The sequence below is a fragment of the Paroedura picta genome, chromosome 4 (assembly GCF_049243985.1).
Source record: "Paroedura picta isolate Pp20150507F chromosome 4, Ppicta_v3.0, whole genome shotgun sequence".
Taxonomy (NCBI): Eukaryota; Metazoa; Chordata; class Lepidosauria; order Squamata; family Gekkonidae; genus Paroedura; species Paroedura picta.
This window is the reverse complement of record NC_135372.1, coordinates 101,331,859-101,355,876: the sequence shown is the minus strand read 5'-3', so window position 1 is coordinate 101,355,876 and position 24,018 is coordinate 101,331,859. Positions and strand designations below refer to the sequence as shown.

The following is a 24,018-nucleotide window of genomic DNA, read 5'->3' as shown; positions in this document are numbered from 1 at the left end:
TAAAAATCATCATCTTACAGGAGATCAGGTGCATCCATTTTCTTGGCTGACTCACCTTTACATTGTACATGCTCATTAGGTTCCCACAGTTATCCAGATACTGCTTCAAGTCACTGTCCTGAAAAGAAAAATATGTCCTGAAGGGACTGAATGACCTTGAAGAATAAAGCACCATTACAAAATGTTAGAAACAAAGTGAACTCCTATTTAATTTTTAAAAAATCAATTCCTTAGCAAGAGGAAACAAGTCAATATTTTTTCCAGCATATCTTTGCTACACTCAGATGTTATGCTAGATTACTTGGATGGATGGTGCTGCTTGCTTGTTGCACTGCATGCTCTCTCATTTCTCTTTTTTCCCCTCACACAGAGCACAAAAATAAGCTCCACTAGAAACTAAAATGCAATCTCTGAATGTAGCTGCCTTGTCAGTTGGAGACTGTCTGTCATTGCAGGGAGACAAACAGCTGAATTCAGATATCAAGGGCAATTTGGGTGGCTTTCATTCTCCATACAAGACGGGAGAAGCAACAAATATTGGCTCAGAGCCAACAAAAGATTTCTGCAGGCAGAAGGGATTTCATATACAGAGAATGCCTTGCTTGCCTCACCTCTCCAGCATCAAATGCAGCCTATTTGGGGACTCCCTTCCCCCAAGAACATCACAATGGGGGAGTTCAAGGTCTCCCACAGGAGTTACTTTGGCTGTGGAAATCCTCTACCAGATCCAACCCAGCCTGAATTTATGTCCTCTGAGGCGTAGCATGATGGCTGAATGCAGCTGAGAAATACGGTTTATGTTTTTAGTGAGCTGTTCCCTGTGGCTAAGGGCAGGACTATGAGATTTCCTACACAGGATCAAACCTTTGCATCATTTGCAGATGTTTGCTTTATTATGTGGGAAATAGCTTTACTGTCCAATATTCTCCCCACTAACATATATGGAGCAGAGGCAATCCAAATGCCTCATACCTCATCAGTAGCTGAGCATTTCTAATTTTTCCTTCACCACTAAAACTAAAATTTGCTGGGGAAAACTGTACCTTCCATCCCTCCACCGACGGAGCATTTCCACAGCAAATTGGTATGCCATCAAAAATGTGGGTAAACAATGGTTGTGGGCCACTCCCAGTTTTGGCATCATGGCACTGCTCTTGATAGTGTTTGGAAACTACAGATGATTCACAACGAGAATGCCATATAACTAACAAGGGCAGACCAGGCAATTCTGAAATAACTGAAGTGGCTACCAGATGGTTTCTCAGCCCCATTCAAATGTCAAAGCCATAGACTTAGGGTTGGGCACTTTGGTATCCGAAACGGCTGTTTGCACCCAAAGCAGCCAGCACCGCGGCATGGCGGGGGAGGGGAGGCGCAGGGATCAACGCCCGTGCCTCCCCTCCCTCCCCACAGCGCTGGCTGCTTGAGACGCGAGGGGCCGCTTCGGACGCCGAAGCACCCTACCCTAGCCAGAGTATTGTCTTCTCCTGTATCAACTTAACCTACACCAAAAGATTCAGAAAATACTTTTTTTACATATTCCCCTGCTGTCAGAATTGTGTGTGTGTGTGTGTGTTGTGTGTGTGTGTGTGTGGAATACAGGGGACCCAGCATTCTCAGTTGCACTGTTACATTAGAATCTCAGGGGTGGCCAAACTGTGGCTCTCCAGATATCCACGGACTACAATTCCCATGAGCCCCTGCCAACATACTTCTGGCAGGGGCTCATGGGAATTGTAGCCCACGAACATCTGAAGAGCCACAGTTTAGCCACCCCTGGGGGAGCGGAGGCATTTGGCTGTGTCTGATCTTTTCCCTTTGAATGCTTCTCAAAATTCCATCTTTTTAAATTAATAAATACCAATATAGTTTTATTCCAATACTAGATATTAAGCCCGCTGTGGGCAAAATACAGCGGGCCCTAGCATGATGGATGGGTGGAGGGATGGGGTGAAGGAAGGAGGAAAAGGAGAAAGAGAGACAGAAAGACAGAAAGAAAGGGAGGAAGATAGAGACAGAAGAAGAGGGAGAGAAACAGGTAGCCAGAAAGAGGCAGATGGAAGAGAGGGAAGAAGGGAGAAAGGGAAAAACAAAAGGAATGCTGGGAGGAAGGGAAGGAGAAAGGGAATGCTGGGAGGAAGAAAGGGAATGCTGGGAAGAAGGGAAGGAGAAAGGGAATGCTGGGAGTAAGGGAAGGAGAAAGGGAATGCTGGGAGGAAGGGAGGAACAGAGTAAGGTAGGTGGCCTTGGGACCTTCTGCTGGGCCCAGGGGCAGGCTTGGCTGCCCCAGGGCCCAGCAGAAGGCTCGGGACGGGGGCGGCGGGCTTTGCGGCCTACTGCCGGGCCCAGGGGCAGGCTAGGCTGCCCCAGGGCCCGGCAGAAGGCTCGGGACGGGGGCGGCGGGCTTTGCGGCCTACTGCCGGGCCCAGGGGCAGGCTAGGCTGCCCCAGGGCCCGGCAGAAGGCTCGGGACGGGGGCGGCGGGCTTTGCGGCCTACTGCCGGGCCCAGGGGCAGGCTAGGCTGCCCCAGGGCCCGGCAGAAGGCTCGGGACGGGGGCGGCGGGCTTTGCGGCCTACTGCCGGGCCCAGGGGCAGGCTAGGCTGCCCCAGGGCCCGGCAGAAGGCTCGGGACGGGGGCGGCGGGCTTTGCGGCCTACTGCCCGGCCTAGGGGCAGGCTCGGCTGCCCCAGGGCCCGGCAGAAGGCTCGGGACTTTGGGAGTGGGCTTTGTGGCCTTCTGGCGGGCCCAAGGGCAGGTGAGCCTGCCCCAGGGCCCGGCAGAAGGCTCCCTGGGCGAGGGGAAGCCGGCCGGAGGACTTACCGCTGGGGAAGGCTTCTTCCTCTGAGCGGCAACTCCCCGGCCGGCCCAGGCGAGGCTGGGCCAACCAGCCAATGGGGAGCCGCGCTTTGCGCGGCTCCCCATTGGCTGCTTGGCCCTCGAGTGACACTCGGAGGGCCCAATCAGGAGCCGCTTCGCGGCTCCTGATTGGGCCCTCCGAGTTTTTATCCCGGACAGGGCCCGCCCTAACTCCTCCCCACTTGCCCTTACTCCTTTATTCCTCCCGCTCCTCCGGAGCGGGGGGAGGGTTAAAGATGAGTTTCTATGCTTTTGTACTTATCTTCTGTTATGTATCATAGAACTTGTTTCTTTTATTTGCCTGTTTGTGCACCTTTTGACCCAAAACTGTGTTAGGCACTTTCAAATAAAAATAAAATATATGTTCAAACCAGACAGTGCTGGTCAATTAATGGCAAAAAGTCAACAAAGAAGTGCCCTATGCCACATGAGTACAGACACAAGCCTGGTTCTGCTATACCAGCCAGTCTTTCTGCAGAGAAAGTAGTTTTTAGACTTACCAGATACTCAAAGACAAGCGTGAGGGAACATTTTGTGTGGATGATATCATGAAGAGTTACAATGTTTGCATGCTTGAGGTTCTTCAACAAGGAAACTGCAAAGCAAAAGATGGCAGCATCAGGCACAGTGAACAGAGGCAAGGGGCAGTCCTGGAAAGTGCATGCTTGCAACCATGGGAGTGAACCAGGCGACCTTATGAAGGGAAGAGGGAAGTCAACTGAGTGCAGAAATAACTGCCTGCACTTTTTCTGGGCATTGCATCTGTCCTCTGGAAACAAACATTGCTCCTTACCCTCCCGTATTGCTGTGCAAGGGGCCCCTTCTTCATGTTCTAGGCGGATCTCCTTCAGAGCAACCAGGTTCTTGGTGAGCTTGCTGCGCCCTTTAAAGACGGTGGCATAGGTGCCCTGTTATGAAGAAACCAACATTATTTTAAAAAATTAAATAAATAAACTCCGCTCACAAGCATGGATTAAATATTTAGCAGACTCCACTCACTGCAGACTTATGTAAAACAATGCTATTAAAGTTTTTGAATAGGTTTAGATCTCTGTGCAACCATTCTTATACTGGGTTACAACTGAATTGCATCACTGTAGTCTTCTAAACAGAAAGAAAACAGGGAACTTTTAGTCCTGTTGCAAATGGTTTATTTTAGTTTGAATAAAACCAGCTTTTTAAACCAGTAGTTAAGTAGTAATCACAGTGATTAGTTTATATTAAAGTAATCTACAATCCTGTACAGTTTTAATAGCTTAATGGTTCAATTGTACTGCATTTCAGTACACAGGCAACATATAATTTAGGAAGCACGCTTTGAAGCCTTTCTAGGCAATGCCATTGAGCTGCTTGTTTGTGCTAAATTTCCCTTTTAACTAGGTAGTCAATATGCAGAGAGCAATGCACATAAACCTTAGGGCCTTGTTTTAAATTTACAATGCAAGGTGGAAGTTTAAATATATAAAACTGTGAACACTGTTGGCTTTACATAGTCTAGAGCAGCTTTTCTCAACTTTTTACCATTAAGAACCCCCTGAAACATTCTGTAGGCTTCAAGAAACCAGATAGGTGGCACGATCAAGCAGAATATGGTTGGGAAACATAGCTGTGTACATGCCCACCTGCAGGCCCCTACCAACTTTCAAGCCTGACCATCTTTTATATCCAGTAGAGTAGGATAAACCCCTTGAGCTCAAATTGGAGAGGAACCAGATTATGTACAAAAGGAAACAGAGAACTTCAGGGAGGGGAAAAAAACACCTTTGTTTCAGAGTTTTCCTGTAAATAGCCAGGCTCTACCCATGAGCCCCCAGCTCTCCCTTATCTCCCTCACTGACTTGGCCAGGCTGGTGATTGCAGCAGCGACTGACCAGACTGGTGGTGATGGCTGCAGGTGAGTAGGTAGCCACTTCCTGGTGACTCAGATGTTGTTTTGGCAGTATCTGAAGTGCGTGCATGTGAAGCATCATCAAGTCACTTCCAGGGGTGTGCCTTCGGCTAATCTGAGCCCTGCCCCCAATTATTTTGTTCTGAAAATATTCAAGATTTTTCAAGATCTCTGGATAGCTGGAGTTAAGAGGCTTTTTAAAGGAACTGCAGTCTCTTTAAATGCCTTCCAAGTGAACTCTAGGCATTTAAAGTGAGTTCACTCCAAGCCAACAACCCAGGCTTGGAAAAGGCTTTTAAAGAGGCAGGGATCCCTTTAAACACTGTTCTCTCCTCACCATTGGAAGTAATGGAGGGTGGGGCACTTTCCTTGGGGCTCATAGAATTGGTCCTTTTGGTCCAATCTTTTTGAAACTTGCGGATTTTTTGAGGAGAGGCACCAGCAGCTATGAAACGGCTCCGTCGGTGCCTGAGTTGCCCCTGGATCAATTCTCCACTATACTCTATGGGAACTATTGATTAGTTGTTGATGGAACTAAGGAACAGAAAATCTTGAACAATTTCAATTTCTGCACTGTCAGCTCTAAAGTTGTGTAATTTCACAGTAGTCAGTACTTTTCTTCTTGATGTTCAGTTGTAGTCTTGTTTCAGCACTTTCTGTTTTAACCTTCAGCATTAGTTGTTTCAAGTCTTTGCTATTTTCTCCCAGTAATGTAGTATCATCTGCATATCTCAAATTGTTAATATTCCTTATTATTTATTCACATTTATATACCACCCTCCCCGAAGGCTCAGGGAGGTTTACCATCTAAATCTAATTTAGATCTAAATATAATATGTTCCATATGATATGCTCAGCATAGAGATAGAAGAGACAAGGAGATAAAATATATCCTTGTCTGACACCTTTGCCAACTGGAAACCACTCTGTTTGTCCATATTATGTCCTAACAATAGACTCTTGTCTGAAGTGCATCAAAATTATCAGACTAAACTAAAGAAAGAAAGATGGTGTGATTGTAATAAAGCTTCATTTTATTTTCTTACCTCCCCTAGCTTGTCCATTTTATCATAGGTTTCCATCTTCCCAAACCCAATGTCAGACTGTAATAAAAAGAAAGAGTCAGCACAGAAAATCTCCACTCTCTGCCCTATGAAGCACAGACGGTGATCACATGTGGTGAAGGACTCTTGCCTTAACAGCTTCAGTGGAGAAATAAATGAAAGCAAACTCTTGAACGTACAGCTAAATATACTACAATTACTGCCTTCAAAAGCCCATCAGCAGGAACCACAACCAACTGTGAGCTGGAACAAACTGGAGATACTTTTATCTCCTCCCGTTGTGCCAAAACAGTAATTGATGCTGCTGTCTCTTCAGAAATGCAACAACAAATAAGACATTTTATCATTTTCACTTTCAATGTTTCCTATCAAGTCTGTCAAGACGATTCAATACAGAGTGCTGTAAATGTGACAATGAACACTCTGGCTGGCTGTATGGTTCTTCCATGGCATGTGCAGTAATTTTAGATCCTGGCCCAATTTGGTTAGTGCTCAAGCCTAATCCCCCAAACCTCTTCCAGCGACATCCCATAAAAATGACTCATTTGTTTTAGCCCTTATTTCCCACTTAATATCACGCGGTTATAATTTTTTTTCTTTTGTCTATGTGAGCTGCGTTTTACTCTGAGCACAACATCTGGGATTAGCAAATATATATAATCATTCACAAACTGAAGAGTTAGAATTAATTCTTTGATGGTGATAAGAGGTTTTCATAGTAAGCCTTATAAATTTGCTTAAGGTCATATATTGTTTTGAAGTGTAATTATTTTCCAGCACCAGGTGGTGTTAGAGAGATAGCCATCCTCACACAGAGCAAAAAAAAATTTTTTTCACAGAGAACAGTAATAATGTACATCTCAGCTTAGAGGTCTGTGACTGATCAGTCCAAAAATTTCGACCCAAGGCCTTCTAGGAGTTCAGATGTCAGATCTTGCAGAGCTGAGGGTAGAAAAGGGAGTATAGCAGCTTGATGTGCAGAATGGCTAACATTCCTGAGCTATCTCAAGAGATCTGGCTCTTGGAAGTAAGATAACAGCCTATATTGGAATATGATAGAAAACTATTCTGTTGAAATAGTGGGACTTACCTCCATGTAACAGTGTTTGGGACAAAAATACTTGTAGAACCAGCCAATCACAATTACAGTTACATCATTTGCCTCCTTTAAAAAGCAGCAAGATTTTAAACTTTTGACAGCTGTCTGAAGATTGAATTTAAGCTGCTGTGATTTTATAGCTGCTTATCACTTTGTAATGTTGGCTATTTTATAATTCTGTTGGAATCCTTTTATCACCTTTTATCAGCTTTGTATATTTTAAGAGAAAAACAATACAGAAGTTCAGCAAATCAACAGATTTACTTTTATACCAGAGAATTCCTTTCAGAACTAAGGATCACTCAAAGATATATCCCAGAGAAGTGAGGTGCCCAGGCACAGCCTAGATAGCACTGTGAAGTCCCCTGTTTTCCTTGCCTTAAGGATGCTTCTATTTTTCTGAAGGTGATAATGAAGATGCTAGCTAAGTAAAGGTGGCTTAAAGTGATTGGATGCCCCACAAATCTAACAATGCTACATTTGCAAGTTTAAAAGAAACATTACATTGTTTATTTATAAGCTTATTAATATTTATGAAATAGTTGCTTCAGCTGAGTAATATTTTATTCAAGAGAGGCAGAAGTTGCACAGGTAAACAGGAGATAGATATGACATTTCACTCTTCATTCTGTCCTAGAACTGTGATCTCCCCAGATCTTAAAAAAATATATTTTCTAGTCTCATTGGTTACACAGACACATTTGAATAATTAAATGACAACAATTTCTAGCACTAAATTAAATGTCCACCCTGTGTGCAGCCATTTGTGTAAGTGGACTCATGTGAATTTCTACAGTATCATACATACAAGTATGAGGACAAACCCATGCAGCATTGATTGTGCAAGGAACTGTATTTCCTAAATGCCTGCCAAAAAGTGGGACTCACAAGAGAAGCCCGACGAGACATTCTGCTAAGAGGCTTTGATATTTCTAGACTTTCCATCTCCAGTTTTTGTAGGAATTCAGGAGGCAGACGAATATCCATGGGGAGAGAGAGGCGCTTACTGACATCCTATGGAAAAGCAGGAGAAAGTTACTTGCTGAGAGTTTTAAAATGTTTCCTAGAAATCTATTCAGTAGGTACAGTCCCAAAGCAAGTCATTCATGCGTACTGTAGACTTAGTTGTGGTTCCAACAGTAGAAATGGAGGGATGAAGCCCTCTCAAAGGGGAGGCAGGAGAAATCAATGTATAGAACTGTACCACTTTGTTGAGGTTGTACTTAATGTCAAACTAGCAACTGGGCTATCTGTGTGGGAGGAACCTGTCAGGCCCCACTCTAAAGAGACAAGTGGTTTATTGCCATGTTGGTACAAAAGGAAAATAAAATAAAAAATTTCCAAGAACACAACTCATGTACTGTCTTTTATTCAAACCAACCCAATAACATAATTGAGTGCCCACTCTTGGCTTCCCCAGAACTCTTCATCAGGCCAAATATTACAAAATAAAGAGGAAAAATATTTTTTTTCACATTGGTATGATTTTAAGACCTTTGCATGCCTGTATTACATGCTATTACATGGATTGTGTTCCATTCCAAAGAGGCAAGGTGGCTCAAGTACTTCTCCAGGTCTTTAATTCCTGTTACCACTGTCTGAGTTTGCATTTTATGTATTTATGTATTTATGTATTTATTGACTGCCACTCTCAGCCTGGCTGGCTTGTGGCAGTTTACATAAAACATTAAAAAACCTGCTAAAACCCCAGTACAAAACCAGTATTGGCGGTGGCCAATTGACAAACTATGACATCCCCTGTGCCATCTCCTCAACCTCCCATAGCACTCACCGTTGCCCTGGAGGATGTTCACAGGTGATGTCTGGCCTAAGGAGCTGCAGGGCTGCGTCCCAGTCTCAGCATGACTAAATTTTAAAGCCTTGCTTCAGTGTCCAGTGTTGCATATTCTCTTTCCTAATTATGTGTGATCCTAGGTTTCAATTCAATAACTTTGCTATTTACCATGAGTATCAGGAGGGAGCATCATCTTGCGCTATGCTCCAATTTCCTATAAGTAGACCATTTGTTCCTGAAGACTACCGTGTCTGGAGCCAGCACTGACTTGCACTTTAAAAGAGCCATTCTCTTAATTACATCAATATTATTCCTATCATCTCATACATATTTCCCCCACTCTGAAAGACAATTACCTCCATGGAAAAGCGTCGCTGATTGCCATTTCGGTATCTCACAGTGGTTGGGGACCGACCTTCAGAAGGTGAAGTAGGACTGGGTTGTGACCGGATGTCCCTGCTTAGGTGTCCCAGGTGCAGATGTCCTTGTGCAATATCTGAAGTGCAAGTAAGAAAACAAAGTAATTAGACAGAATGGAAACACACAGAACATTTTAGCACCACTGCTGAGATAAACACACAAGCAGCACACTCAGGACTTGTCTGAGCTACCCCTGGTAACATGAGCTACTTCCTAGAACAAAACTGCATTGTGCTGCATAGGGACTTGGGAGAGACCTTTTCTGAACATGCATGGGTTACGGCTATATATTATTTGGATTTGCAAGCTGTGCCATACTCCGACCAAGTTACAGAACTTTTAAAAAAAGATACTACAGGGGTCCCCAACCATTTGGATCCTGTGGGCATCTTTGGAATTCTGACAAAGGGTGGTGGAAGCATTGACAAAATGGCTGCCACAGAAGGTGAACCAGCATACACAGAGGAAGCCCAAGTCTAGGGGAGAAGAACGACAATTAAAGAATACACTGGGAAAGAGGGTGAGAAAGAAAAAAAACAAAATGTTATGGTGGCAGCAGCCGCAGAAAAAAATGTTATTCTAATCTGTATAGTTTATCATATCTTCAGTGGCTGTGCAGGAGCCAATCACCCCACCTGGCCCTTCTCACTTTCTGAAAATACTTGTTAGACATCAACAAAGGAGTTGGTGGGCACCATGGCATGCCTGGGGACCCCTAGATATACAGTACATGATACAGGAATTTGAGGGAAACTGGAAATAGTTTACTTAGAAAATTACTTTCTCAATAAGTAGTAGCTTACATCTTTTCTTTCTTTTGTGAAGACATGCATAGGTCAAATAGTTCCCTATTCTAGCTTCAGGGAACACAGATAAAGTTGACAGCTCTCAGCTCAGGTGAGATAAGCAATATATGTCTACCCATCTGTTCAACTTAGCAGCTCTAGACCCTAAGGTGAATCTGCCTTAGAAGCAGCATAGCCAGAGCTGGCAGCTGTTTCTGTACCAATTCTCCTGAAGATGTAGGCTTTTAATAGAAGAGTTTCCTAATTACTTATTCCTCTGAAAGATAAGACTTCCTTGGATTTTCCAAAGGACAGGAATCAGAGTATACACTATGTTCATGGACAAAATACTTCTTCCTATTTTGCTATAGCAGCAAAATAAATGAGTTGAAATGAGTGGAGGTGGGAGTATTATGCTTGGAACAGATGGGAGATAGGCAAGCATCCTTGAATATACATCTCCAGTTTGGAGCTCTCTGTATATTTGAACAAGTTCAGCTATCTATTTCTATTCATTACAGGAGCTAAAATAAGGAGCAAAATGTCTATATATCAGCAAGTGGATTTCCAAACAAATTAAGATACAACATTTTGCTGCTCAAGGCATTCCCTCTGCCTGACTCGGTGCTGAAATTCCCCCAGCTTAGAACTATCTATCATGGCAAATATTAATTCCACTATGTTGATTTTAATCTATTAGGACAGTTGTACAATGAGGTTAGTATCTGATTAATTTGAATGTGGTGCTGATAAAATCCATAGAAACTCATCTCAGAGATGCAAAGCAGCAAATGAGCAGCTTACAAACATCAATATTTCTTCTAGCCATCAATTCCTATGGATAGAGGAATTTGGTATTACTGACATTTCCAATTACAGGTGCATGGAGTAACTTTAGAAACACCACCTGTGGGCATTCACACTTATAATGGTGGGTTCCATACCTATGTAAAGTTGCAGTCAAGCAAATCGAAGTCGCACATACCAAAGTACACACGCTTACAATTATGATTGCAGATGCTATTGCAATCCCAACAATCATTGGGAGGGAGACTTTTACACTGCAGTAAGCCGTGGCGGACAGGGGGCTTGCACGAGACCATGAAATGGCTTTCTGGGATTAGTGAAGCGATCATTTAAGCATCTTCACAGAATTTCAGAAGAAAAGAATTAGCAAGGTAAATAACAAATGCACAGACAAAAATATTTTTTAAAATGAAAAACTAACAAATGAGACGTTAGCCAGGAAGATAAATGATGCATCTCTCCTGTCCTAAAGAACTATAGGGATGTTAGAGAGGGACTGTGGATCAATGACCCTTTACGCACTGGAGGTTTCATGCAGAGCTGCAGGCTGGAGGCTTAGTCATGGTAGGTTGCCCCACCTCTTCCTGCACCCACATGGGGGAGCATTTGGCCCAGTGTGCCTCATCTGCCCCCGATTTGTGCTTTTACACGGGAACTGGGGCAGTGAAATTGCCCCAGTGCATAAACGGTCAATGGGAGAACATATGCAGATTTTCTTAGTGCAAAAAGCCCAGGAAAGGTCTCTGCCAACTTCACAACTGAAGGCAAAGGAAGGACTCAGAGCCAAGCAAGCAAAGGGTGAGTTTATACCCAACTGGATGAGTCTATACATGACTAAATGTCTTGCTAGATGGATTCAAGTAGGTCGCTGTGTTGGCCTGAAGCAGCAGAACAAAGTTTGAGTCAAGTAACCAACAAAGTTCTATTCAAGATATAATCTTTCATGTGTATGGGTGTGAGAGTCAAACTGGACTCAAACTTTGTTATGCCTTGCTAGAGTATGTATCAAAGCTGTAGGCGGACTGTGTGTGAACAATGCTGCTTCACTCCGTTCCACTTTATATATGGATTACAGACCTTGACAGTCAGTGTACGTAGCCTAATTATGCTCTATCAAAGCAAATTAAAAGTGAAATCACAGACGTTCCTACTACCTTTGACGAGTCTTGCTTCTTTTTATAAATATATTTAAACATTGCCTCTGCCAAAACAAGCATTGATCTCCTGAGGAAAGAGGCCAGAAATTCTCTTTGGTCTGCTTGAATTACAAGTTCTAATTACTTTACTAAGCACTACCATTTCTGCTTGGTTCTGAAGCCCACGTTCCACAAAAATCACAGTGTATTTCCACTGACTGAAACATTGGAACTTCCCTGAAGGTTTCTTCCCTTCAGTGGAGTGAATTAATTCAAGCTGGTTAGGTCATGCTCTACTCGCTCCTGGTAGGGCTGTGCAAATTTTTGGAAGACTTTTATCGAAGATAAAGTATGCTAACCCTCCAGTCGTTCCAAGCCCTGCTCCATATACCCTCCACAGGTAGTTTCCTTACTTCTCTCTTTAGCACTAATGTGTCCATTATTGTTCTTTTTTGGGGGGTGGGGGAGCAGGTGACTTTGCTCCATTTGTTCTCCTTCAGTGGGGGAATTCATCCAAGCAGGTTATCTTTGTTCAAAGCTATAATTTTGGATGGGCTCCATAAATGTTTAAGGTTCCACCACTTGTTACAGGACATTTCTGACAGACTGCTTCCGTTGAGTCAGTCTAATCAATCTTACAGAATTTGACAAAGATCAAGATGCCCAAGTGGGCATCTATTGAAGTTCTTGTGGAAAATGCTGCTGATGCCACTTTAGTCGAGTGCACAGTGATCTTGCTGGATGGAGCCAAGCAGTGTATTTCATATGCTTTGATTGTGCACATCTTCACCCAGAAGGCTATGAAGATGATTGCTCAAGGTCTGGCTGCTATGTGACATGAATAAGGAACCCAAGAATCTGAAGGCAACTGATCTCTTCAGATATAAATGCATAAGAGCTCTACGCACATCAAGCTTGTGCCATGTCTTCTCGTTTTGATGTTTCAGGTTTGGGTAGAAAGAAAGTATAATCAAAAAGTGGTTAGTATGAAATGCTCAGTTGACTTTGAGTACAATGGATGTATCTGTTCTTATTTATGGAAGATATAGAACTCCGTTTTGCATGATGGTGCTGCCATTTTTTATACTCTCCTGGCTGAAGTCACCACTACGAGAAAGGCCGCCTTTCATGAGAGGAATCTAAGCTTCACCGATTTTATGTGTTAGCCCTGGACACTGGCAGAAGGGGCCAAAGGGCCTTAAGGGCCTGCATCTTCCACTTTGCATGTGGTGGGAACAGCATAGGAAAAAACAGCCCTAGCCCACATTTGGGTCTGCCTGCATGGCCACATATCTCAGGGAAGGGAGGTCCAAATGGTTCCACAGGAAATATGTCCCTGTGTCACCCGTTTGTATCCATACATAGGAGAGTACCTCTCCATGGGGGCCTTCTAGCCCAGTGTCCATCCTGTGTGGTTCTCTTGTGCCCTGCAATACTGCACTTCAGAGGTAAAAGGCTCTTGGGCCAGATGACACTACCTGCTTGGGTGTGGCAGAGAGGTCATAACCTAAAACTTTGGATTGCTCTCCCATCATTGTCAGCCTCACTCCTTCCAAGAGCATCTCCATGCCCCTCTCTATCACCTGAAGCTTAAGGGGAGGCTCTCTCCCTGGCTTCCCTCTCCCTTTTGCTAATTGCAACGGTAGATTTCTTGGTAGCTGCGAAGGCTACGGATGAACCTTGCTCTGTCTCCATATTGAAAGCTGGAGACTGACTGGTTTTCAAAAATTTTGGGTTTTTAAATTTTTTTCTCTAAAGCTTGACATTGAGCTAAACTCAAGCCTCCTACCAGAGCAGTTGGAATATCCAAAACTGGAAGGTCTGCCTATGATCTCTCCACTTCTTCTTGCAATTAGAGAACCCAACACTGAAAAAACCCAAGATCCTCCTTTATTTCAAGGAAATCGCAGCATTTGAAGTTAGTGTGATCTCACAGTTTCAAAGCCCTTCCATGGAAAAAGAGAAAACATCTCATTTTTCATATGGGAAATAGAAGCCTACAGAAACTTCACACACTGCCCGTGTTCATTTGGGATATTGCAGAGGAGAAAAAATTAACCAAGTTTTACAAATATAATGCTGACTCCTTCGGAACTCTAAGTCTCTGGGATGACTGATGAGATTACCAAAAGCTGTGAATCACAGGCAGGCAGATATCTATAGTTCTGTTCAGAACTAGTAAGCAGAAGACAGTAATGGGCTTATGGATGAAAGGGGTTAAAGTACTTCTCTGTGCCATGCACCCTTTCTAGCTTTGTTCCATAAGAATGTATCAAGCCCAAAGGTGACATTGCATGGTACTCAGCGTGCTAAGTCAGAGTGTTTGCTTTTCCATTTGCCATTGTAAGTCTTGCTGTGCTTGCCTTATTGTTCTGTGTCTGAGAAGAATGCATAGTTAGATCTGATGAGATTTTCCAGTCTGATGAAGCTTTTTGGAAAGAATGGCTGATTGAGGAAAAGGGACAGTGACTTGGTCCATGAAAGCAGTGAAATCACATGAGACAAAACAAACAAAATGTATTTTGTTTGTTTTGTCTAGAAATTTTATTTCTTCTTCTCCATGATACTGATTGACTACTCTATCCCTTGTTGTCATCAAGAAGCTTCCTCTAATCCCCAGGACAGTTTTGCACTTTCTATTAAGCTTCATTAAGTTAAGAATGTAATACGTGGACATTCACATAGCACACAAATACAGAACTTCAACAAGAAGATCCTTCATACAGCATGGCACCCTGCAGGAAATAATTGCTGTAGCTGCCACCAATAACTTGTATATATTCCAGGACAAAATTAATTAAAGATGACTGATTCAAGGACAAAGTTGTCTTCTTGCATAGTTGAGATCGGTTGTTTATCTGTCAGAGAGATGGCCTTGTTGTCCTCCAAGTAAAGAACATTGATGCACTTATTTCCCTCAATAGGTAAAGGAGAGAAGCTGGTCTGGATTTGAGTTCATAGTGTATTTCTGCCTTCAGTGCAGGAGAATGTGGAATTTAATTTCTGTAAACGAAAGAAGCCCGCTAGAAGCAGAATTGATGGACAATACTCAATAAAGGCCCATGTTCAAAACAAATTATTTATTTAAGTCTGGGCCTTCTTTTCCAATTGATAGACCAAAAAACGAAAATTAACACCCAAGAAACAAATTGTCATAAATTGTAAATTTCTATCTTACGTGCTCTTTATCTGCTGTAATATCTGGGGCTCTGAAAACATATATTTGTGCTTTATACCTGTCAACATTCTTTCTCTGGCCATCATCTAAGCTGTAGATGTTTCTACCTTTGAGCAATACAGGTAAGTCTGGATCTGGCTGCATAGACAGGTTTTTCATGTATATTACTCACCAACTGTATCTATAACCACACCTTCTGGTGTAAACCACTTAATAAAAATAACAAACTATATAAAAATATACAGAAAACCACAAGCACAAGCTTGACAGTTTTGATTTGTTACGTATGTCATTTCAACTACAATGCTAGGGGAAAGGTAGTGGGCTCTCTTCTTCTACTACATTTGCCTTCACCTATGGCAGTGGTTCTCAACCTAGGGGGTCAAGACCCCATTTAGGGTCGCCTGGCCCCTTCTTTGGGGTCCCCTGGTTGGTTGCTGCCGTGGCAGCAGTGGCAGTGGCGGCAGCAAGTGGCAGCGGGTGGCGGCAGACAGCCAGCGGCAGCAAAGCCATTGCAATGGCCGCCTCCATGCTGCCTGACCATTGTGCATGTTGTGCGCACGCCACTGCTGACCCCGACGCAGTTGGGATTGCAGCATCAGAGCGGTTGAAAACTGCTGACCTATGGAGGAGCTTTAGGCTTCTTGTGGTCCAAGAATGAGACTCTACCAGATTCAATTTGACCTCTGTTTCATGGGAGTACAGAGAACCACTTTGGGATAATCATTATATCACAGCCAACATCAAAACAGTTATGTATCCAGAACAGACAAACTGGTAAAACAGTGTAAACAATTCAGTATCAAAGGCAGCATCTGGAGGCTTCAGCTGCCTTGTACTATGAGGAAGAGGTCCCATAAATCTCATGTACCAAAAGTCACTTTTATTTAGGAAAATATAGATCCCACTTGCTAGAACAAATGAATACATGCTCCTAAGGCCTCAGATACCAGGAGAGTGCCTAAAGTACATGTAAGTGAGTTTCACCAAAACCTAGCATCTACATATGCATGCTGCCTAGCTTTTGCTGCTCAGCCACAGACACAAACTTTATTTCAGTCCAATCACATTTTAGTAGTTCATGCCCATTTTATTGATTGATTGGCTCTTAAGAAGAAAGGTCTTGGGGTGGCACTAAGAGGTCTGAGGTTAGAAATAAACATAGTGGGGCACCACTTTCAATTTATAATGCAGGTATTGCTATGCAATGTAAATGAAGTGCCAGTTGTAAACAAGGCCTACTTTGCCATGAGTCAGCACCTAACCTTGAGCTATTGAGCCACTCAGTAAATGGAAGATGTCCAAACACAGGGCTTATGAACCTCTGCAGTTCAGTACCCAGAATAAACCAAGCACAACTTAATAAAAAGACAGTAATTTGTGTGCTGGGGGGAGCTCTGAGAGCTTACATTGCAATTATTTCAATGAGCCCTTTTGGTGGTATGAAGGAGGAGAAGGGGGAAGGAGGCATGGCTCCAGAATACTCTTATGCAAGGCTCTGCAACAGAGGTTCCCAATGTGAGATCTGATTGGCTGTGCAATTAAAAAAAAACAAAAAACCTTGCTTTGCAGCCGCTGCTACCACAACACAAGAATCTTCACTGCATGACTGAAGGTAAGTGGTATGTATAGAAGAAAATATTTTAAACCACACGTACATTTTAAAAGGTATCCTGTTAAGCAGAGCTTTTGCCTGAAATGTTGAAGAGTTACTAATGAAGTTATGCATAGTCTCACTCCCTGAGAGGCAGCTTGGTGTAGTGGTCAAAGCCGTTGGCTTCTAATCTGGAGAGCCAGGTTAATTCCCCACTCCTTGACATGTAGACAGCTATGTGACCTTGGGCTAGTCACAGTCTGGTTAGAGCTGTTCTCACAGAGCAGTCTTGTTGGAGCTCTGTCAGCCCCCACCTACCTTACAGGGTGTCTGTTGTAGGGACAGGAGGGGAAGTCGACTGTAAGCCGCTTTGAGACTCCTTTAGGTAGTGAAAAGTGGGGTATAAAAACAACTCTTCTTGTGACAATTTGTGGTTGACTCTACTTACTGAAAGGACGTGTGGTTCTGCCCACCATTCAGAATTCCAAAGGTACCTGCTGATTCCAAAAGTCTGAGAACACCTGCTCTACAAAATCAGGCTGCGAGGTAAGGGAATATGGATCAGGAACATTTTGTACAAAAAGGCTCCCTTTTCATGCAAGTAAACAAAACCTATGGAGTCAGAAATAAAGCATAAATTTGCAAAAGACTAGAAGATCTAGGTTTTCAGTTTTGTTTGGAGAATATGTAAATTGTATTGCACAAATAATGCACACATTTTCAAATAGGATGTGCACATTAGGAACCATCATCCAACCATGATTTTCTGTTCTCTAACCTCGGTCTGCAGCCATGTTGCAGTCATTGTACTGGAAATAGGTTCAAGATGTATTACAGTTGTCTACAAGATCTTGATGAGCATGCAATTCAAGATAATAACAGGAATCTGTTCTCTCTAGAGCAGGACTCTTGTGCATTTATGAAAGCAATGAACTGGGAAATATTCCTTAAAAATCTTCCTTCTGAATGGCATAAGCTCCTCCTAAGCAGAGGGGTGGTGAGTGCGTGCTACAGTTACAGGCAGGGTAAAAAGATTTATCTGATACATACCTTTTCTATGATGATTCTAGCTCATTGTGCACTTACCTCTTGAACCACAGAATCACAGAGTTGGAAGGGGCCATACAGGCCATCTAGTCCAACCCCCTGCTCAACGCACGATCAGCCCAAAGCATCCTAAAGCATCCAAGAAAAGTCTGTATCCAACCTTTGCTTGAAGACTGCCAGTGAGGGGGAACTCACCACCTCCTTAAGCAGCATATTCCACTGCTGAACTACTCTAACTGTGAATTTTTTTCCTGATATCTAGCCTATATCGTTGTACTTGTAGTTTAAACCCATTACTGCACGTCCTTTCCTCTGCAGTCAACGGAAACAGCATCCTGCCTTCCTCCAAGTGACAACCTTTCAAATACTTAAAGAGGGCTATCATGTCCCCTCTCAACCTCCTTTTCTCCAAGCTGAACATTCCCAAGTCCCTCAACCTATCTTCATAGGGCTTGGTCCCTTGGCCCCAGATCATCCTCGTCGCTCTCCCCTGTACCCTTTCAATTTTATCTATGTCCTTCTTGAAGTGAGGCCTCCAGAACTGCACACAGTACTCTAGGTGTGGTCTGACCAGTGCTGTATACAATGGGACTATGACATCTTGTGATTTTGATGTGATGCCCCTGTCGATACAGCCCAAAATGGCATTTGTCTTTTTTACCGCTGCATCACACTGCCTGCTCATGTTTAGTTTACAATCCACAAGTATCCCAAGGTTTCGTTCACACACAGTGTTATCTAGAAGCGTATCCCCCATCCAGTAGGCATGCTTTTCATTTTTCTGACCCAGATGCAGAACTTTACACTTATCTTTATTAAATTGCATCATGTTCTCATTTGCCCATTTTTCCGTTGTGTTCAGATCTCGTTGAACTCTGTCTCTATCTTCTGGAGTATTTGCCAATCCTCCCAAATTTGGTGTCATCTGCAAACTTGATGAGTAGTCCCTCCACCCCCTCATCTAGATCATTAATAAATATGTTAAGAACTACCGGGCCGAGCACTGAGCCCTGAGGTACCCCGCTACACACCTCCCTCCAGACTGATGAAATACCATTGACAACAACTCTTTGAGTGCGGTTCTCCAACCAATTCCCTATCCACCTAACTATCTGAAAATCCAGATTGCACTCCTTCAATTTATCCATCAGAACATCATGGGGAACCTTATCAAAAGCTTTACTAAAATCCAAAACTGGAACTGAAAATAAAAACCGGAACTGAAAGTAGGCTATTTGCTAGACTTCTGACTGACTAAAGTTAACTACATAAATTTCTGGCCTAATGGAATCTCCCCATCTGCATGATCACTGTTAAGGTTAGGTTCAACCACATTCTCTCCTTCTAAACACTCTCCTCCCCACTTTCTATTTCTTTAAAAAGGGTGGGTGTATGAAATCAGGAGGGCTAAAGAGAATTTTATACATACTTTGGGTTTTGTTTAAAAAAATAATGTCCCATTTCACATATAAAGGTAGGAAACTTGATGCCTCAGTTTCAGATCCACTGTGGTTTCTGTCTAGACTGGAGAGGTCAGTTCAAAAAGCAGAATGGAATAACTGGGGAGCCAGCATGCGCTCCATTTCTTATTGTGAACAAGAGGTTCCTAAAGCAGGTATCGATCTTTTCCAAAGACCTAGCAAATAAAATCCCTCTCCCTCCTCTGTCCAGATTTGCCTGTCTTAAAAGGAAAGATTCCTACTCTTTCAGCAGCACCAAGTTCCAAGCACTTGATAAGCTATAATGGCCACCATTAGATCCTGCTTTCTGCACTATGGTGGGGCTGACTTTGAAGACTTCATCAGTTGACTCCTTCCAAATGACTGCTGACCCCACTAGCTTTTTACCTTCATTCTTCCTGTTGTTGAGATGGTTGAATTGATCTGTGAATTCTGCCAAAGACTCCTCAATGGTCTCCGTCCGGGGAACCGAAAGGGAAAAACGGCGCTTGAAAGTTTTCATCTTGTTCATGATATTCTGAACAGCAACACAGCAGTGGGGATCTGTTGGAGAAGACAGACGAGAGGGTAAGGAACTTTGGGTTTTCAAAGGCAATTTAGTTGCTGTTTTACCTCAAACACAGCTTAACTGAAATCACAGATTACACTTACTCCACACAGTAGAGTACGTTTTTAATCTTAAAAAGCAGCTGCAGGGCAGAAAGCACAGGAGATTTGATTCAGGGCCATGGTGTCAGGCTGGAGGGAGCAGTTTAAAACTCTTGCCCTCCCTGCTTTTACCCTAATAGACACCCCCTCCCAATATATTCATCCTGATAGTTAAAGAACCCTGGCACACTAAGCAACATGTTTTCCTGCCCCATTGAGGTACTGGCAGTGGTGTGTGTGGGATATCTAGTGGGAAAATGGCAAGAGGGAAATGTTAAACTGAACCAACATTGACCCAAACTGGAGTTTCATCTAGTTGCTTTTAAAGCCAGTCACAGATCTTCCACATCATGTATAGTTTAACCCTCCAGGACAATCCACACACTTTTGGGACAGACTTAATTTCAGATCTACTGTGACGAATCCTTTTTGGTCTATCTTAGAACAGACTTTTAGGGCCGATCTTGACGTAATGGCAGCAGTTTTCTTAAAACATGGAACCATCCTCATCTGGGGGGGGGGGGCACTATCCAATTCTAACAGCAAAAGCAGATGAATACATAAAGCATTTTGCACATTAGAAGCAGCATAAATATAAATAATAACCCACAGCACCACCTGCCATGTACACATTCAGCAGCTGAATGGGGAACAAATGCTTGGAAAGTGATTTTCAATTCATCATCTGGAAACCAGTTTTCCCTCAGCAAATTTAGGAGACCTCGGGCTAAAGTATCTTTACAAAATTCCTGCCCCAAGAGAGGGAGAAGAAGAGAGAGGGAGATAACATTTAAATACACAGACCTAAAATTGATTTTTGCACCCTGCCAAAGTGTTTGGCTGAAGTCATAACTTCACATTTTGAGTATGACTGAGTCTGAAATGAATTGATTAAACTGTGGTTTAGAATCCCAGGTTTGTGAGAAGTAAATACACACAACTATTTGCATCGGCATGTCACAGAATTTATTCAAATTAAGTTTCCTTAGTCATTCACTGTTGATTGTAAGCTGTGACTTCTTCACTGTGTAAGAAGGGAAGGAGGAAAAAGGGCATAAGAAGCAAGCAAAGCTGCTGTGAACTACAATTTGTGCAACAACTGAATGAAGCTACAGTAGCTTTAAGATGCCAATTTAAGAAATACTAATTTAATTTTTCTATTGTGATTTTTCCAGAAACCGTTGAATTTTAGAGCCTACATGCATTTACATGGGTTCCCCCATAGTGCAGTTATAATGGTGGCCATTCATACTACAGAGTCTTAAGAACTAAGCCCAGTAGCACTTAATTTTTCCCCAACATTAAAAGAAATTAAAATGACCACGATACCAAATACATAGAGGAAGTCTTTCTTCAATGCATTTCTTGTGCTTTAGTTTGTATTGGTTGGCTACAGATCAAAATTTGTTGAGCAACTTCAAGCTCATCCCCTGCATAAAAAATACATCTGAACAGTACAGTTCTGTGCTAGAGATGCCCCAGTTTCTAGAAGAAAAAACAATACCAGCTTTTAAAAAAAATTACTTTGAACACCAATACAGAAATTTCTTCACCTAAGAATTGGTTATAAGCTGTTCCTTGACAATATTCATAAAAATAGCCAGCAGTTCTATTCTCAGTACCAATACTGACTCCAAAAATGCATGACTCTGAAGGATGGCATCACAGCACCTAGTCTTGCATTTGAGTAAATGGTGCATATAACCCTTTTTTTGTTTGTTTGTTTTATTGTGCTTATTCACAGATGACAATTGCAGCAACATAGGGAACATGGAAGTATCCGCTTTCCCTTACTGTGGGCCATCCGTGGCCCTGATTCAGGCCAGGGCTGGGAGGCGGCCAGGATAGCCACGACATCATGCATAATGGGGGATTGGCCCCACCACTCTTTCGTTGCCCACCCAGCCTTTCCACCCTGTGCATAATCAGTCTATATTATACATGCTGTTGTATAACATGGATTCAATACATATGCATCCAGGTTGTAACTGAGACACCAGTTCTAAATACACAATATGAATGTGCCATAGAACAGTTGGTCATAGATCAGAATAGGCCAAAGGTGACTCTGGACTTCATCTGGAGTAGGGCCAAGACAATTAAACAAAGGCTAATATGGACACATTATCACATCCCAAATTTTAAAAAAGAACAGCAGAATTTATAAAAGGACAAGAATCTAGCAGAACCTTGAAAGCTTACAAAACTTACAATATTTGTATGAGCTTTCATGAGTTACTGCTAACTTCAGATTCTTCAGAGTTTATAAAGTTATGCGTGTATGGAGATAGAACTTTTTCTAACATATTTCTGGAGCTCAAAGTCACTTAATAAAATCGATGGGCTGTAGATTCAGAACTGACAAAAGACAGCCATTATTGATACAGTGCCTAATTAATTTCTAGATTTTATGGCCACAAGATTTGGGAATGGCCATGAGCTTCAAACAGATCTATCCTCTGGGAAACTGTCAGTGGCTATTAGTTATTATTACTAAATAGACTTCCTAGGTTCAGAGGCTGCATGCCATGAGGCAAGTGAGGGAACATTACTACTTTCATGACCCTCCTATGGGCTTCCCAGAAGCATCTGGATAACCACTACATAAAACACTTCCTGAGCTTGTCAGGCCTTTATGGGATCCAGGAGAACTTCTCATAATTATACAATGCGTAAATCTGACCGCTACCTACTCAACACCAAGGTCAATGCGGTTTCAACACTCGTAGAAGAGGTTAAAATGCCCACCAAAGTTTATGAATTCTACTAGATTCTGGATCTCTCTAGGAGATTTTAGGATTCCAAGATTCCTCTGTTGAAGTTCCAGTACAGGCATAAACTCTGAAGCTCCTTAAAGCTATCGTCATCCTTCAATGACTTCCACCTTTCGGACAAAACCCAGGTTTACCACAGAGCTGGATGACCTGAAAAAGGCCTGGGAAAAAATGCCCTTCTGTTATCTACATAGGGCAAACAGGCCAAACCCTATGGCAAAGGATAAATGGACACAAATTTGGCATCAAGAATAAAAAAACTGAGAAGCCTGTAAGAGAACACTTCAGCCTCCCAGGGATCTCCGTGGGGGACCTCAAAGTGGCTGTTTTATTGCAAAAGAATTTCAGAAACAGACTGGAATGAGAAACTGCTGAATTTAAAGTTACTATAACACTTGGGACAATGGAGCCCCCTGAGCTTCACAGGGATATATATTGGCTTCTTATCTCGCTACATGCCTAAGTCACTGAGAAATTTAACAATGGTTGGTTTTAGGGAGGCTACTGGACTTAAACTCAGTTCTCACATATGTTATCTATTCCCTTGTCATCTGCATACCAGGGATTAAAGTGGCAAGTGGTTGCCCTCACTGACCCTAGAAGTTTGTCCACTTTGGGCAAAGAGAGAAGATGAAGAATGACTCAACAAAACCAGTTCAGAACTCTCACTTTCCTTATGACATAAGTGCCTTTCCCATAGCTCTTCCTGTGTTTCAGCCCACTGTTCTGTCAGTCTTAAGCAGCCTTATAGAGTAACCTTATTGGTGGTAATGTTATCTATGGCAGTGGTCCCCAACCTTTCTGAGGTTGGGGACCGGCAGGGCATCGGGGCGCGGCCTGCGCGGGCAACGCCCACGCATCGGGCTGCGCCCGCGCATCGGGCTGCGCCCGCGTGGGCAACGCCCACGCATTGGGCCGTGCCCGTGTGCCGCGCCTGCATGCCGCGCCCGTGCATCGGACCACGCCTGCTTGCGGCCTGGGAAGTTTTTTACTGCGGAGGGGGGCGGGGAGAGGGAGCCGCGGCCCGGCGCCATGGCCTTCGCGGGCCCGGCACCGGGCCGCGGCCCGCAGGTTGGGGACCACTGATCTATGGAATATTCAAAAAAGCTGGGATCGGAAGTATACTTGGTAAATAAGGCCTTCTTCTCTAATGATTTGGACAGCAACCTACAGAATCAAAACAGCCTCCCTCCCAGCTGTAAATGAAGCAGAACCTGCACCAAGACTTCCTTCTGCTAATAAACAGCCAAGTTTTGTGGCAGGTTGTTAAGCAACGTTTAAAAGGTCAAGCAACACCATTGTTCAACTGGGTGATTAGATGCATGTCTCTCTTTTGCAGTTATCCTCAGTCTTAAAATCTGCACAAGCAGCAGATTTCTACTTAATGGTGAACTTCTTACTAACAGGACTTCCATCCTGTAGCAGAAAAGGAGTTCAGAAAGATGCAGAAGAACTTCCAGCAATGTA

The 24,018-nt window shown here is 43.1% G+C and overlaps 1 protein-coding gene across 2 annotated transcripts in view; it reads right to left on the bottom strand.

Moving 5' to 3' along the window:
• The window catches only part of CDK18 (cyclin dependent kinase 18), a 70,715-nt gene that overhangs the window by 12,594 nt on the left and 34,103 nt on the right, over positions 1 to 24,018 (bottom strand). For both annotated transcript variants that reach the window (XM_077334732.1, XM_077334733.1), the window contains exons 2-8: positions 19,517 to 19,672; positions 9,059 to 9,198; positions 7,796 to 7,921; positions 5,791 to 5,847; positions 3,650 to 3,764; positions 3,357 to 3,451; positions 56 to 118 (exon numbers count right to left, since the gene is read on the bottom strand). In XM_077334732.1, the coding sequence (XP_077190847.1) occupies positions 56 to 118; positions 3,357 to 3,451; positions 3,650 to 3,764; positions 5,791 to 5,847; positions 7,796 to 7,921; positions 9,059 to 9,198; positions 19,517 to 19,640 (720 nt within the window). In that variant the 5' untranslated portion in view covers positions 19,641 to 19,672. The remainder of the gene's footprint in view (positions 1 to 55; positions 119 to 3,356; positions 3,452 to 3,649; positions 3,765 to 5,790; positions 5,848 to 7,795; positions 7,922 to 9,058; positions 9,199 to 19,516; positions 19,673 to 24,018) is intronic.